Source organism: Centroberyx gerrardi, chromosome 7 (assembly GCF_048128805.1).
Source record: "Centroberyx gerrardi isolate f3 chromosome 7, fCenGer3.hap1.cur.20231027, whole genome shotgun sequence".
Classification (NCBI taxonomy): Eukaryota; Metazoa; Chordata; class Actinopteri; order Beryciformes; family Berycidae; genus Centroberyx; species Centroberyx gerrardi.
The window spans coordinates 26,961,529-26,978,394 of NC_136003.1; the positions used below are offsets into that span (position 1 = coordinate 26,961,529).

The 16,866-nt window shown below is 42.7% G+C and overlaps 1 protein-coding gene across 1 annotated transcript; it reads right to left on the bottom strand.

Annotated features, from left to right (window-relative positions):
• Positions 1–11,481: 11,481 nt before the first annotated feature.
• On the bottom strand, positions 11,482–15,737 carry kcna7 (potassium voltage-gated channel, shaker-related subfamily, member 7). Its single transcript, XM_071907618.2, has 2 exons — positions 15,009–15,737; positions 11,482–12,420 (listed from the first exon to the last, which is right to left on the bottom strand). The coding sequence occupies exons 1-2, from the start codon at positions 15,735–15,737 to the stop codon at positions 11,482–11,484; spliced, it is 1,668 nt and encodes a 555-aa protein (XP_071763719.2).
• Positions 15,738–16,866: the final 1,129 nt, after the last annotated feature.

The window sequence follows — 16,866 nt, forward strand, 5'->3', positions numbered from 1 at the left end:
TTGGATTTCACCGTGAAATAGCTTCTCCATAGATTCGCTTCCGTTTTGCAACAGCTTTCCCCACTTTAGCGCACTTCTCCACTGCGTAGCGAGGTGATGAGCAGAGAATCCACTGTGGATTTCTGGCTCATTACATGGCTACTTCTTAGTATTCTCATTTGAGCTCAATGATCTCGGTCGGTATGAGTCTTGATAAGCTTACATTGAGCGTAATATTCATAGATATTATTATGTTGCGATGGCAACACACTTTAACAGTCCTGACAAGGGCCTTTAAAACCCGGCCTGACACTTTTGCGCTGTGGTTGGCTGCAAAAGCGAGCTTTAATGGAGAGTTGTTTCCCTAGTTTACTCAGCTCATTCCTTTTGATAACTCCATCGTTGTCTGATATCTTTTCATGACCAAATGTAAAAACCTCCTGTGGGCCTAAACCTCCAGTCCTTTGCCTGATACCAGCGAATTGTGAGCCTGCTCCTGATGAGGAAGGTCTCTCGTCAGTCTTATTTGAGTATCAGCCACTTAACGCACAACCATGAACCATTATTAGCTGCTCCTTTGTCCTCTCTCACCTGTTAGTATGGTGCCATGAATCTCTCCCTGTACTTCCCTGGAAGTGGAAATAATAAAACTCAGTGAAATGACCTCAAGAATACCAACTGTATTGAGAGCCATATACTACCAGCAGACATTATTTTTTATACTATTCTCTACCTTCTTGCATCTCTCAGAAGTTCTCATCCTCCACTTGCACACTTGCACCTCATTTTTTCCCCCATCAGGAATCATGACACTAGTGATGTTAATATTGTTATTACTGCAATTTATCTTTGGTTTGTATGTTTTTTTTGTTGTGGTCTGGTGTCTGAAATGATGGTTATTAGGTGTCTTTGCTCAAATGCACCACATTTTGTTGTATGTTTTAATTTATTAGTTATTTTACTTTCATTCTCATTCATTTATTTGAGTACTTAATTGTTTTAAAACAACATTCCTCCGTCCCACTGAACTGCCTTTCATTTCAAACTGAAGATCATCAACTGCCTCCCCGCATCCTCAAGTCTTAATTCAGAGTTACAGGTCCAGATTGTGTGTATATTGTATGTAATAAAATCTTAGAGATTTATTTAAAATAATGGCAATCCTTTTGTATTTTCTCTGCTGCTTAAGTAACTTGTGCCAACTGTGGAAGGGGATTTGCAGTAAAAAGGGGGACACACGTCAGTGTTTGGTGACTAAAGACGGAGGAAAAATCCTGCGAACAAAGATATTACTGGATGTTGGAGTTGCAGCAGACACACAGCAGCGATTACACACGCCAAAACACACACAAGGCCACATTTACACGCTGATGAGAGAAAGACACACAGAGATACCAACACACTTAATCCTCTCAAAGAAGAGTTAGAGATGGGCGAGGCTGGAGAGAGTGAGTGATGGGAGAGGAATAGGAGGACGGCAGATGGCCAGAAAGACGTCAATCCTTCTCATTCTTCCCAGACAGCATAAGGGCACTGTGGGTAATTGCAGGCAGGACTGACGTTAGTGTTCCCTGAATGTCAGAGAGGAGCACAGAGAAGGAAACAGGCCGCTACCTTAGTCCGTCTTAACAGAAATAAGAAATTATACTGAAATTTGTCCACAAATGGGGAAAATTACAATTTCCGAAGACTGACCAAAGTTACAGCTGATGGGAAATGAAGCATTAATCTGGTTCATAGCATGAGAGAACTGTCCCTCCAACACATGATAGGGATATCACACCATCTGGGGGGGGGGGGGTACGAGGAGCATCATCTGCTCCAATTTTATATTTGGCTCAACTCAACTTGAACACATTCTTGAGTCTTTAGCTGTTGTTATCTATGTCAGACAATGGGTGTTTAAGGCCAAGATTATAGTTAATTAATTTAATTGTTTGAAATTACAATCCCTGAGGTGTAATTGCAACTCACTGAGGATCCACTAAAGGCTAAGACGATGCAAGTAAAACACACACACAGATCATCAGCTGGCTATCGCCTCCATCAGATAGAAAGCTTTATAGTAGTCTCATGTTCATTTGTACTGCTGTAATGTTTTTTGAAAATGCAAAAAATATCTGACAAAAAAATTGGGAATTGCTTACTAATTATTGTGCTGAATGAACTATTTAAATAGCATTCAAATTCATAAGGACTGCACTTTGTGTCAAGTTTTCAAGGAATCTTGAATGTGACATCATCAGAAAATCAGGTTACACCTAAAGTAGCCCAATGAACAAGGCAGAAGTGTGTTAATTACTTTACTTTATAGGAAGCCAATGTTTCAGATTACCACAGCTTGCCTTGGTGCGTTTAAGTGAGTAATGAATGTTTATGCTGCTTGATAGGGTTTTTGGTTCAAATCCTGGCCTTCCATCCTGCATGTATTTACCATTCACTGCATTGTGATCCCAAAGTCGGATGCATATAAGTGATAACGGTAGCTAGCAACGCTGTAATATGGGGATGTTCATTGTTTCGCCTGTCCCTTCCCAACCACACAAACAGTGGCTATTGATCAGCTGTTGTGTATTGAAACGTTACATGCAATGAATGCTTTCTGAATGCGGACGTGATGGGAGCTTGTGCTGATAGCAGACAGGTGCAATGATAGCATCAGTGAGTGGTAGTATGGATTGGAAATATTTTGTCCTATGTGGCACAGAGATAACATGATTTGAACAACCGGTGTGTTGCACCTCGGGGGAATCCCCTCCTCCATCTTCAGTGCTGTTTTATTACTCTGATAACACCAGTGAACTTTCTGAGATCGACCCTTTGAGGGCCAAGGGAGCGAGTCATCCACGATGTAGGCTCCAGGAGCGAATTTTACCCAGAATTCATTGTGATCGGTCGTTATTTCCTGTGCATGACCCACCATGGTGGAATAAGTGATATATAAGTGTAAGTAAACAAACAATATTTTGAGGATTTAGACTTATTTTTGAAATTAACTCATCTGCAATATAGTATTAGTTATTCTGTGCAATTTTTATTATTTATTATTATTAATTATTAGGTCTGCTTAAGGGCAAGTGTGTTCCCTTTCAAATATTCTGCTCCCCCTCGGACCCCCCCCCCCCCCCACACACACACACACACACACTCTACAAGTGGCCACTCACATGACGCATGGTGCCGTGTATTACCAAGTGCCGAGGGGAAGTGAAGGAGGGCCTGATAAATGACTAATGAAACGCAGGGAATGACTCCACATTTCCAGGAACCCTAGTCATAGTGTATGTTCCATGTGTTTTCATATTCTGTTCAATGTTTACGTGTTCAATGTTTTGAACTTTTGGACGAGGAATTGGTATGATGTGAAGCAGATCAGCTGTGGCTCACTGACATGCTGAAAAACTGCATAACTGTAACTTCATATGATTATTGCAGGAATTCCTATTACATTAGGGTTAAACTAAGTAATAGTGAAGCCCTGCTGTAGTTTCTGGAATATTAGCTCCACCTACGCTGCTTAAATCAAACCAGAGCATCAGTGTGTTCATAGTAAGTGAGCCTCTAGCCATAGGAATCGCCATCTGCTGATATCAATGTGAGTTGAACAAATAACATTTGAAGTGAGTTATTTGTCCCAAACACTTTCAACCTGATCCATCTAGTTTGTGTCAACCTAAACAAAGACAATGGTTCTGATGCAGACACTGTAAACTGGAAAGACAACTATGTCACAACTAAAATGCCTTCAGATGATGATCCAGGATTGCAGGAAATAACTGCAGTCCAAAAACACGGTGAACACCATGCAAAAACATGTGAGAAGAGAGAGAAAGGAAAGTATTGATTCAATTTTCCAAGAAGAGCCGAGGCATTTATTAGCAGACCAGGAACTGGAGAATTCAAGAGAAAGTCAAACAAGAAAAACAATGAATGAACTGCTGGTAAGGAAGGTGGTATGAGCGCAGCCTCTGAAAACAAGCAAAACAATGAAAGTGACACTTCTGAAAATGTTGATATGAGCGGTACGAAAAGAGACATTTTTATGAAATTGTTTGAAGAGATGAAATCTGTATTATCAAGTTCCTCAATGCTAATTAATTCTTCAACTGTTTCAATATATCACAAGAAATCTTTGAGAACAAATTCTATAAATTCAATAAATCAAGTGTTGTGCTGCAGAGGAATCCCACAGATGTTTGAATAAATCAACACAAGGATTTACTTCACTGTTGGAAAGCAAATATGGATATGCAATTTATTTTAGATGCATATTCTTGCGTGGTGTGCTTAATTTCATACGCCTTAAAGAGTGAACGTGAAATGGGTTTTTTGCTTGATCATGCTCAAAGGGAAGCAATGAATGGAAATGTACAAAGTTAAAAAGTTACATTCCTGCAAAGCCCAAGAGTGTATTTACAGATTGACTGGCATGCTGCATGCCACAAACATTGCTCATGCAAACCCCAGTTCAGTCAGAATGGATCTACTGCATAGAAAACCAGATCACAATGAGATAGATGAAGAGCATGAATGGAAATTTTGGCAGCCCGGTACAAAACCACACCAGACACAGAAACATTTAAAAACAGGAGCCTTGCCACATTCTGCTCAGAGTGCAAAATCCTGGCAAGCTCACAAATACCAGACGGTGATGACGCCGACGTACTTCAACTGAAAAATAACTTTGGCTTTGTCTGTACAACACTTGCTGTGATACGATATGCTAGACTGCCACCTACGAGACACCCTGAAGAACTATCATCACAGTATAATACAGCTCTCTCTGCCACAGTGTTTGGACTGTCAGCTGAAACATGATTCATTACAAAAAATTATGCAGATTTCTATGAAAACGTCAAGTGAAAACAACACACTGGAACCAGTCAAATCCATCGTTGACTTAAATAGAGCCCAGTTTGAGAAAAATTGAAGAAGTTGAAAAGACACTGGAAGCACAAATCTGTCCCGAAATAGAGCTTGAACAATTGCAATGTAAGAACTCCATTAAAGACACAAATGGGGATCATTGTAACAATAAAAGCATCCCAGATTTGCAGGAAACTAAACAATCTGTCTACTCCACTGAGTCTGATGAAGTGCAGATGCCAAGAGAAGACGCTTTAGAACTGTTAAGATCTTTCAATGAGAAACAGTCAGATATTTTCCACCAAATCAGAAACCGGTGCTTAGAGAAAGCCAGTGGTAAAAAGCCAATAAAAGCATTTATCACAGGAAAGAGTCACTTAATCAAAGCCGTATATTATGAGTCAGCTATAGGATCCTGAAACAGCTTCACCCAGACCGACCAGATGCTAACACTGCTGCACTGACAGCTCCAACAGCTGTAGCTGCCTGGAATATTAATATTAATGCAAGCTCTATACACAGTGTGTTTTCAATTGGAACAGATTTGTCTCAACCAGTCAAAGGTTTAACTGATGATTAGATTAATTATCTACGAGCAGAATTAGGATGAAATATCAATGGTTGATCATATGGCAAACATTCACAGCAGACTGAAAACAAACAGCCAGGTGATGATACTCCATTTAGAAAGGTGTGTGTTACTGGTTACTGGAGTTGGAGACTTTTACCAGTTCCCACCAGTAAAGGGAGCTGCATTATATAACGATCCCAAAGACATAATATGAGATGGTGAATTTGAAATAGCTGAACTTACTCAAATAGTGAGACAACAATCGTTTACAAACTAATAAAAAGGATGAACCTCTGCTGGGTGAAGATGTTGCTAAAAAGCAATGAAACTGGGGAACAAACAGATGCATTACACATATATGCTACGAACAGTGAGGTTGATGACTTTAACCTGCATAGGTTATATGAAATTTGTCTACATCCCATCACAATTAAAGCACTCGATTATGAGAGAAATCTCTGAGAAATGGTGGATTAGAACTCAAAGTTTGACATCATAAAAAAGTTTACGATTCATGTCTGCAAACACAATTAAATCATGAATTCAATTGGAGCTCGTTTTGTGTTGCTGAAAAATATTGACGTGTCAGATGGCCTTGTGAACGGTGCTTTTGATACTGTAGTTAATATAATCAATGACACTAAAATGAAAATGAAAATTCCCCTTCTTCCATTTATGTGGCATTTGAAAACCCCACAGTTGGAGAAAATCAACGATCTAAAAGACACACAGTTGATTCTGAAGGAGGAAACATTACGATCATTAAACCAGAGGAAGATAAAGTTACAAACAGTGGAGGTTTGTGGAGACAGTTTCCAGTAAGACTGGGCATGGGCCTGCACTGTCCACACAGCACAGGGATTAACAGCAGACAAAGCTGTTGTTTCTCTGAAGATTTTTTCATCAGGACAAGCTTATGTTGCTGTTAGTCGTGTCACCAGTCTTGGTGGATTAACAGTTAGACTTTAAAGAATCAGCTATATATTGTAGTTCATTTCACAAACAAACTCCTCATCACCATTACACTGCACAACACTCAAAGTCTTAAAGGCCATTACCTTGATTTAAAAGCCAATATTATGAAAAGTGCAGATTGTGGGTTGTTTTACTGAAAGTTGGCTAACAGCCAGGGGCGGAAATTACGGGGGGGACAGGGGGGTCCGGACCCCCCCTTCCTGGGACTAACAGAGAGTTGTCCCCCTCAATATATCATTGTAAACATAACTATATAATTTTAAATAATATAATAATATGCATTGAAAGCACTTGTGCTAATTATAGACGCAAAACAATGCGTTTTTAAGTTTCGAAAGATTGCGTCCCCCCTAATACGCCTCACAGTGATTTGGTCCACTGCCTACCTGCCTCCCCGAACCCCCACACACACACATGAACCCCCCCCACACACACACATTAGCCCTCGGTACGAGTGTGTGTGGAGGATCTCTGGAAGTGTGTCAGTGGTGGCAGACCTCCAGTAAGAAGCTACTTTGCAAAGGTTAACTTAAAACAAAGGATGTGTCAGACATTTTTCTTTACTTCTACCACTCAATAGAATAAAACACATTCACAACTGTAACCAGACTACATTTTGTTCCGTTACCTCGCGGTTGAATCTTGTGCGTCAGCGTGTTGGCACGAGCCGCGTCTCCTAATGCATGTATGTCTATGGAGGCAGGAGGTCTATCCACAATTAAAATCATCATAACTCACTGAATTTTCGACCGATTTTCAAGCGGTTTGGTTTGTTACAAATGCCAGACATGTATTTATGATACAGGATACTTGGTTAAATTAAAATGCGGGTTTTCATACCAAAATACTTTATCTTTTGTAGATGGTAACAGTAATATTTCTATAATATAATATTTAAGATTAACTTACCCTATGTAATTAGGTTCTAAGTATATTATTTTTTTCTTACTGCATGTAAAATGGCTGCCACTATGTTATTTTGTTCATAATTTTGGAAATAAATGAAGACTTAATTAATAAAAAAGACATAATTACAACAAACATTATGTTAAAATATAAGTAAGTTTCTGGCAGGCTTCATAGCGTTCTGGACTTTTACACACTGACAGCAAAACATTAGAGATCTGCTTTTTCGGGAAAACTAAATCTAATTAGGCATATATTAGCTTTAGTTCAGTTAATGGGTGTTGCAGCTCACCTACTACTGTAAATAACCTGCATGCTGTGTGTGTGTGTGGGGTGTGTGTGTGTGTGTGCGTGTGTGTGTGTGTGTGTGTGTCTATTTGTCAGCCAGTCAGTTAAAATGGCAGAGAAAAGAAAAACAGACATCCGATCATTTTTCAGTGCACCGAAACGCCAAGTAGAAAGACCCCAGTAATATCAAAGGCAATTTGATAAAATCTTCATAAGAAAGGAATGAAGTGCTTATGGAAATGTTTCATAATGGACCTCTATATACATTTAATACAACAGTACTTTTAGAGGCACCTTTGGTGTCCCCTTCAGGAATTGCTCTTGAGAAATTTTTCTGTTTATTGTCCCCCCCAACAGTGAAATGAAATATCCGCCCTTGCTAACAGCACAGGATGCACAAAACCAACCAGGTCTTGATGGTTTCAGCTTTACACACGTCCCTCACAGTCAGCCAGAACTAGCTACGCTTAAAAAAGAAAGACATGGTGGAGTTGAAGTTTACCAGTCACTACATAAAGATGTGACCATATGGACACCAACATGCTATAATGTAGAACGCAAATCAAATCAAATCAAATCAAAATTTCAAGTCTCAAGTGTTAATTTAACAGCTGTCGTTCTGTACAAGCCAACAACTTGTTCTATTTTTTGTCAAAAGGTAAAAGAACTCATCCAAATAATCAATGAATATCCTTGGAGAAAAAATATATTTGGAGATTTTAATGAAAATACAATATAAAATCGTGAATTTTATTAAAAAAAAAAAAACATTTAGCATGTAGCCACTGCAACAACTGAAAAGGGTACTTTGCTTGATCATGTCTACATTAAAGATGGAGGAACAGTTATAAGTACGCATATCAATTACATAGATGCAGCCACTCCTCAAACATGAACTACAAATGACATTTCAAAATGTGCATAACATAATCTAATCTTTATTACACTGTATATACTAAGAAATATCAGAAGGGAGAGGTGAGTGGGAGGGGTTACCTTCATACACAACTATTTATTTATTTATTAATTACAAGTAGTTGGTGCTGCTACTAGGCCTACAAATGCTACTACTACTACTACTACTACTACTACTACTTCAACTACTACTACTACTGAAACTACTGCTTCAACTCCTTCAAACACTTACGTTGAATAACCATGTGTGCAACGCCATTATATGATCAGCCACAAATACCAAACATTAGTATCTCTGAATCGATTAATTGACATGTATTAGACAGAATCCAAAAATTGGTTTGGATTCTACATCTTATAACTCAAAGACAATTTTACTTATCACTATGAAACTTGGTAATTGTGTTTGAACCTCCATTAGGAACTTGCTTAGCAATTTTCATGCAGATCCGATCAAAGTTGGCAGATCCAGCCCAAGTTGGCTGCTGTACTGACTTGACTTGCCATTGCTGCTAGTGGATATATTTGAATTAGATTTGAATGTTTTTAGTAGAGCTTCCCAGGGCTTATCCACCTTGGAGAACTCACAATAGACAATAGGTTTGTAACTGAGCATAACATTGCAACAACAATAGTGTTTCAAAGTCATTCAGTTGGTTATTGCTATTCAATTAAAGTTTACTGTGCTGCATTCACTGAACAACACATTGTATACTGAAAAACTGTGAAATATTGGCCTGGCATGACATTACAGGCAGTAGTAAATTAAAATACCCAACACAATTAAATACTTGTCACTATTATTATCCTCAGGGGTCACTGAAGTTTCTTCTCATGTCATCTGATTATAATAAGTTAATTCAATGCATTTTGTTGGAACGTCTACCAGGTTAAGTCATTCAACAGCCCATTTTAATTTTGTCCTCTCGGCCCAGTCAACTAAACAAAGTCCTCTGCTGGATAAAACTGAATGTTTGGGCATGAAAATGGCAATATGTAAATGATTTAGACCATATGGAATAAATGAACATGATCATTTCAAGAGGAAAGACATGTTGCGTTATGCTTGTTTGAGGGCTTCCAAGTCATATGACTGTAAATCAAATCCACCGGCAGCAGGAGTCAGACAGATGTCGAGGTTTTAAAACACACTCTGACATCTAGAGGCTGGACCGGTCATCACATGGCGGACCGGTAGAGTTTACCATAGAATCTGTGTCGACACATCTCAGTGATTAAGAGCATTTTTCAGAGCTTTTCCGACCGTAAAACTCGATCTTAGCTATATCTAGTATGTATGTGTAACCCATCTGAAAATAAAGCATGCCTTGTGTTGTTTTGACAAAGTTGTTTAGATTTAAATAGCGTCACTTTCTCCCTGAGTCACTGCAGGGAGAGGATCATGTGGAAGGAATTCAGAAATCCCCGACAGGAGTGATAAAATACAATCTTTATTAAATAAAGTAAGACATATAGACAGCTCCTCCTCAGTCGCTTCTCATCAGAATATATATACAGGTCACACTACATCCACACAGTCAAAACAACACTCCTTCTCTCACTCAAGCAGTAACAGCAGCTCAGAAGTTTCAGTTTTTAGTTTAGTAGTTAATAGCAGTAGCAGTCAAGGGTGGAAGTTAACTAATTATATTTACTCACATTACTGTAATTGAGTAGCTTTTTTGTGTACTTGTACTTTTTTGAGTATTTTTTAAAGTCAGTAACTTTACTTTTACTCAAGTACGTTTTTACTGCAGTATTGTACTTGGTTCCATTTTAAATCACATCCATTACAGAGTTCAGATATTGCGGCTCTCCATAAGCATCAGAAACTGGGCAATCGTTAATTGGCAAATAGTGAGAGCCATTCACAGTGAACGATCAGTCAGCAAAGAAGAGAAGAGTAATCTGCCTTTACTTTGTTTGTGCACTTTATTTTGCAATTTCCAAATTTTCCAATTAAAAGAATCTAGTTTGAACTCTGTCCTCTCTCCTTTTAGAATTGCATGGAAAAACAAATCACATCTAACAACGTTCTCTTTTCTAAAATGTAACTCAGCAACTTTTACTCTGAGTACATAGATTTAAATGAGCTACTTTTTACTTCTACTTAAGAAAAATATTAGCAAAGTAACAGTACTTCTACTTGAGTAGGACACTCTACTACTCTTTCCACCACTGGTAGTAGTAGTAGTAGTAGTAGTAGTGTTAGTATCTAGTTCAACTCAGAGTACAGCATGGCTTTAGCCAGTAGGCGCCATACTCTCTGCCTTGCCACTGGGACAGAAATGTCAACTGGAGGCCCTACAGCCATAACGTCTCTGACCCAGGATCAGCTTTCCCCACGCACCTATCCTGGCCATATCCATTACACTGTGTAACATGTAAACTGGCCCTGGACCAACTCGTAGGCGTGAACTCTGTCTGCACCACCGCCGGCCGATGACCAATCTCTTTGTGTTCCACGTCAGCACAAGATTACGGTACCGCATTCCTGCCATAGCTCTCACAAGGGTGGGGCGTCGACTCCTGTATACACTCGCTGTGCGTTTAGCTATGTGCACAGCAACGATTAATGGCACTGCGGCCCACTTCTTCCATAGTAATATACACTAACCAACACGATCTGATAAATATGCAATGAATGGATATCCAGCATGCAGCATTTGAGTCGTCTTTGTCGTCAGATTACGGCAACATGCTGGAAACATTCAGTGACATCAGTAAACAGCAGGCGTTCTTGATTATCTGTCTCTCTTCCATAGCTGTACTGTGGTAGTTTCATCAGTTCTGTTAGTATATAATGTGTCAGTGCAAGTCAGTAAATATAGCTTAATATAGTTTTCTCATTCCTGTTTCACTCTTCCACCCATTTCGTCTCTTTGTATCATTTCTACAGCATCTTTCCATCTTTTGCTCTCTCCTTCTCGTGATGCGAGGCAGCGTTCAATCTGAAAATACTCCGTCCATCCCGTTCTCCATCAAACCTGAGTGACCAGAGGTTCTCTGAGGAAGAAGTTCACGCCTCTCTGATCGCCGGCCGCCTGCCCTGCGCACAGCCCCGCCAGCAGAGTCCCGTTGAGGGGAGGGCAGATCCCCCTGCTGTCGCCCCCGTACAGGGGCGCGTAGTCCCCCATGCCTTCGGGCCCCTCGTCTGCTCCGTCCTCGTCGTCCTCCTCCTCGTCCTTCTCCCTGTCCTCCTCCCAGAGCAACGTGGGGATGTGGTTGAACTCCGTGCTGACCTCGCACTCCGTCTCGCGGTGGTAGAAGTAGCTGAAGTTGGACACGATGACGGGCACCGGCAGCGAGATGGTGAGCACGCCGGCGATGGCGCACATGGAGCCCACCAGCTTCCCCCCGACCGTCTCCGGGTACATGTCCCCGTAGCCCACTGTAGTCATGGACACCACGGCCCACCAGAAGGCCTCGGGGATGCTGGTGAACGCCGTGTCGGGGTTGTCCACCTCGGCGAAGTAGGCGGCGCTGGAGAAGAGGATGACTCCGATGAACAGGAAGAAGATGAGCAGGGCGAGCTCCCGCAGGCTGGCCTTCAGCGTCTGGCCCAGGATCTGGAGGCCCTTGGAGTGACGGGACAGCTTGAAGATCCTGAACACCCTCACCAGCCTGATGACCCGGATTAAGGCCAGGGACACGGACGGCGGGGCGCCTTTGTCCTTGGCCAGCTCCGTGCCCAGGGTGACGAAATAGGGAATGATGGCGAAGAAGTCGATGGTGTTCATCACGTCTTTGAAGAAGTGTATCTTGCTGGGAGCGCAGAGGAAGCGCATGATGAGTTCAAAGGAGAACCAGCAGATGCAAATCGTCTCTACGATGAAGAAGGGGTCCTGGAAGGGAGTGAAGCCAGGTGGAACCAAGATGGTTTCGTTCTCTATGGTGGGGTGGGGCATGGTGATGAATTGCTGGGAAACACAGGGAGAGGGAAAAGTGGTTACAGTTGCACCCAAAGCACATAAGCTATTCTGTCTAACAGATAGCACTCACTTTCTATCATCTGTCATCTGTCGCCTATCTGTCAAACAGGCGCGGGAAAGAGAAATAGGAGAATAAAGGGGAAAGGTGGGGTAATAATAAATAGCTCCATGGAGACGAGGGTTACAGCAGGGTAACAGGAGTGAAAACAAGGAGAGAGTAAACAGGACAGGGAGGGAGGGCGAGCGAGGATAAGTGAGAAGACGCGATTATTATAAAAGTGGCAAACTTGGTCCTCAGCACATTTGGAAAATGCATCTGTCATCACGTTCTGATTGAGACTGTGAGATCTCTGATACCGTGTTAACGTTCTCTCTCCTCTCCCTTTTCACGCCCCCTCTCTATTTTTTCGTCAAAGACTTTTATATAAATATGTTTCTCTATATTTAAACGCACACAAAAAAAAACATTAAGCGCATGTGACGGCGGGTTACGTTACACCCCAGACACCGTCATGGCCGAGGAATCCGACACTTAATTTAACCCGACTGCTGTCTTTTTTTTCCTGAGTAGTAGTTATGGGTTTAAAATGAGTAGCCTAGGCATTAGTGGTTTTGTCACGTTAGATAGAGATCCTTTACTCTTAGCTTTTGACGGCCTTTCAGCACATTATACATAATACCATATATTTATTTGTCTTTTGATGTTTCTCTCTGTCCACCAGCCTGTCTGTCTTTCCTTATGTCTCTTTCGCTATAGCCAAAAGTTTGGACTTTTCTTTATTTTTACTATTTTTCTCACATTTTAGAGTAATAGTAAAGACATCAAAACTATGAAATAACACAAGTGGAATTATGCAGTGATCAAAAAAGTGTTAACAAATCAAACTATCTTATATTTTAGATTCTTTAAAGTAGCCGCCCTTTGCCTTGACGGAAAGGTTTTGGAAAGAAATTCATACATAAGCATCAACTTCACTATTTATATTTGTCTAAGATTTGTATATTAAGCCTAAGCCTTTAGATCAAAATGGCTTTAAGAGAATGAAAAACATAGTACATTCAATCAGCTGTGTCCACATTTTTGACCTGAACAGCTTGCAAAAGTAGATTCTTAGAGAGACACATCTCAGTTTAGGTTCTCCTCACACTTTAAGTTCACAGGCATATGTCAGGCTTATGTCTCAGGTCTTGTCACAGGACCGTAACATGTAGGCGTCATGATCTGATGTCAGCGTACGCACAACCTCTCCTTTTCGGGTTACATTTTCACCATCATGTGTGTGAGTGATTGAGTGAGGAAGTGTGTGTTTGGGTTTGTTTGTGTAGCGCCGAAGGCTTCAAGTGCTCCGATCACGTGCGTGTGTCTATGTATGGGAGTTAGAGATGTTTTTCAGTGGTGGTGGCGGTGGCGGTGGCGGTGGTGGAGGGGGGTAATGTAAACCCAGCAAGCCTCGCGTCTCGATGCTCCAGATCCACCTTGTCACCACGCTATCAAAGTGTGCGTGAGGCTAATTTCATTTTGCGCCAGTCATCAGAAACGGTGATCTGCAAGCCTCTTTCCATGCCGCTTTCAGCGTGCATGAGTCACAGTGTTTATTAATACAGACATTCGTTTATGTGTTGATGTGCTCTTAGGGTTGTCCTTCCTCTATATATAGCCCCTTAGATCTCCAAGGGGTAACGTGAGACAAGCTCATCTCCTTCCCTTTCATTTGCCTTCACATTTCCCTCTCCGCCTAACTCCCGTCCGCTCCACTCTCTCTCTCTCTCTCTCTCTCTCTCTCTCTCTCTTCAACCCTTTCGAACTCTCCGCTCCGTCCAAATGTACTCGCTGGCTCTGGTAGTCAGCGGCCAATGGGGGATAGCATCGCCGCGACATAACTTTCCTCGAACGGTAAACCTCATCCCTCCATCCCACCTGCTCTGTCTCACTTTCTCCCCTGCTGCCTCTCTATTTCCCCTCCTCCCTCCCTCCCTCCCTCCCTCCCTCTCTCTGCTTTACTCTTGTTTCTTTTCTCACATCTTCCCCCTTCTTTTTCCCAGCAGCGGCTGAACTGCTCTCCTCATTCCTTCCCCTCAAATCTGAGTGGCTCAGATTTAACGACAAGTCGAAAATAATCTCAGGAATAACTCGGTTTCCCCTTCTCCCTCCATCTATCGCCCTTTGCTCTCCCTTTCCCCCATCTTGAGATTGTTGGCATAACGAACTCGAACCCCCAAATTCCCGACTCCTGGTGTTTGTGCTCAGCCTTTTCGATCTTGTTTTATCCTCCGTGGCGTTTTAACCCTGTGCTGATAGAGTCGGTTTGGTCAGACGGCGTTTATGTTTGGCAAGGTGACACCTGTCAGCACCTGTCGCCCTTCTATGTTCACCTCATCAGCTCCTCGCTGTGTTAACCTCTGTTCTCTTAGCACCCTGTCAGCCGCTTTCCCATCCCTTTACTCGGGCATTGCTTGCATTTCCACTGACCAACCTCTACCTTCAGGCTTGTGAATCCTCCCTGTTTCTCTCTCTATCGGTTATCAGTCCCATCACAGATACCACACCATTTCCCCGTCACACAGCCTCCTCTCACCTCCCTCATTTCCTTCTCCGCCCTGAACTCGGGCAGCGTCTCCAGGCAGAAGATGAGAATGGAAACCACGATGACCAAGACACTGATGATGGCGATGATGCGGGCTCCGCTGGAGGACTCCGGGTGCTCGAACAGCATCCAGAGGCGCCTCTGCAGCTCGTTGGTGGGCAGCGGCCTCTCCTCCTCCTTGGGGAAGCCTTCGTCCCCCTTGAAGCGGTCTATGATCTCCTCTCCCAGCTCGTAGAAGCGCAGCTCCTCCATGAACACGTCCAGCGGGACGTTGGCGGGCCGCCGCAGCCTCCCGCCGGACTGGTAGAAGTAGAGGATGGCGTCGAAGCAGACGCGGCTCCGGTCCAGGAAGAGTTCGTTCCGCAGGGGGTCGAAGTAGCGAAGGCGTCGGTGGGGGTCGCCCAGCAGGGAGTCGGGGAACTGGGCGAGGGTGCGGAGCTGGGTTTCATAGCGCATCCCGGACACGTTGATGGCCAGGCGCTCGGTCAGCGCCCAGCCGCCCCTCCACAGCGAGCGGCGGCTCTCCTTCTTTCCATCTCCACTTCGCTCCTTCTCGCTGTACTCCTTCTCCCCCTTCTCCACCTTGTTGCGCTGGTCCTTGGTCCGTTTGTCATTCTCACTAATCTCCTCTGCTGTCTGCTGTTTGTCTTTTGTCTCTCCTCCTCCTCCTCCTCCTCCTCCTCCTCCATCTCCTCCTCCTCCCTTGTCATGATTATCCATCTCTTAGCTTTCGTTTTTGCTGATCTTCTCTTCTTTCTTGCTAGGTTGTCGCTTCTTTCTGCAGAAAACGAATCAGGGATAATCAAGGTTAACCTGGTAATGTAGACGCAACAGAGTGTCAGAATAAGTCGAGAAAGACAAAATAAGTATGAAAATGTAATATTCACCTCTTCACTGATTTATTTAACATGGAAATCATTTGGAATCTTTGATTAAGATTAGATAATAATATGTCATAAATTGTCTTTCAGGCCTTTGATTTTGCTAAAACATCCACCAAGCAGTTAAATAGCATCACCTCATACATATTTATTAAACGAATACTGATCGATAAAATTAGAAAATCAGAATCTCACCTGAATGTTCTTGCAGAATTCAGTGGAGCAATTTTCTGCACATCACAGAGAAACACAGTTTTGGTAACTCATTTAGAAATCAGCATTAGCTAATTGTGTGATGTTAGGAGTGAGTAGGAGTGTGAGTTATATTAGAAATGACGAAGGCAAAGTTCCTGAAGACATTGAATAAAATTCTAATACCCACAGTAAAAAAAGATGTCCGAATGTTTAGCAGAATCTCCATGTTTTGGCAATTATTAGTAGATTATTTAGAGAACTCTGAGCTGAGCTTTGCCCCCCACCATTTTCAAGTACATTTTACATTCCATCATGCAGACACGCCATGCAACAAGCCCCATACAGCCTAAAGCAGGCCGGTGTGCTCCTCTCACCCCTCCGCCTGCCTGTCACAGCTGCTGATTGAGACTAATTACAATGACTGTGACTCTGCTACTGTACCTCCTCCGCCGCAGGGAGCCTGTCTGCCTGACCCTCCCCTCCTTCTGAAGCCGTTTGTCTATCCCTTCCCTCATCACAATGTTCAGAGTCAGGACCCCCCCCCCCCCCCCCCCTCCCCATCCCGTCCCACCTTCATGTCGCAAGTTTGGGACGGGGGGGGTGTGAGGGGGAGGAGACAGCGCAGAGGGAGCAGCGTGGCCTGCGGTGTTAATCTGCGTCCTGGTTCCCCCAGCCCGGGTGAAGTTCAGATAGTTAAGCTTGTTTGTAGGTCGCAGTCTTCGGTCGGTCCCTGCTGCTCTCTCCCTCTCACGCTCACTACGCCCCCGGGGAAT

Bases quoted from the DNA above. Each gene is read 5' to 3' on its own strand.
- kcna7 (XM_071907618.2), bottom strand. From the start codon at position 15,737: ATGGATAATCATGACAAGGGAGGAGGAGGAGATGGAGGAGGAGGAGGA. The intron at 12,421-15,008 runs GTGAGAGGAGGC...TGTGTTTCCCAG, and splicing joins CGGAGAAGGAAATGAGGGAG to CAATTCATCACCATGCCCCA.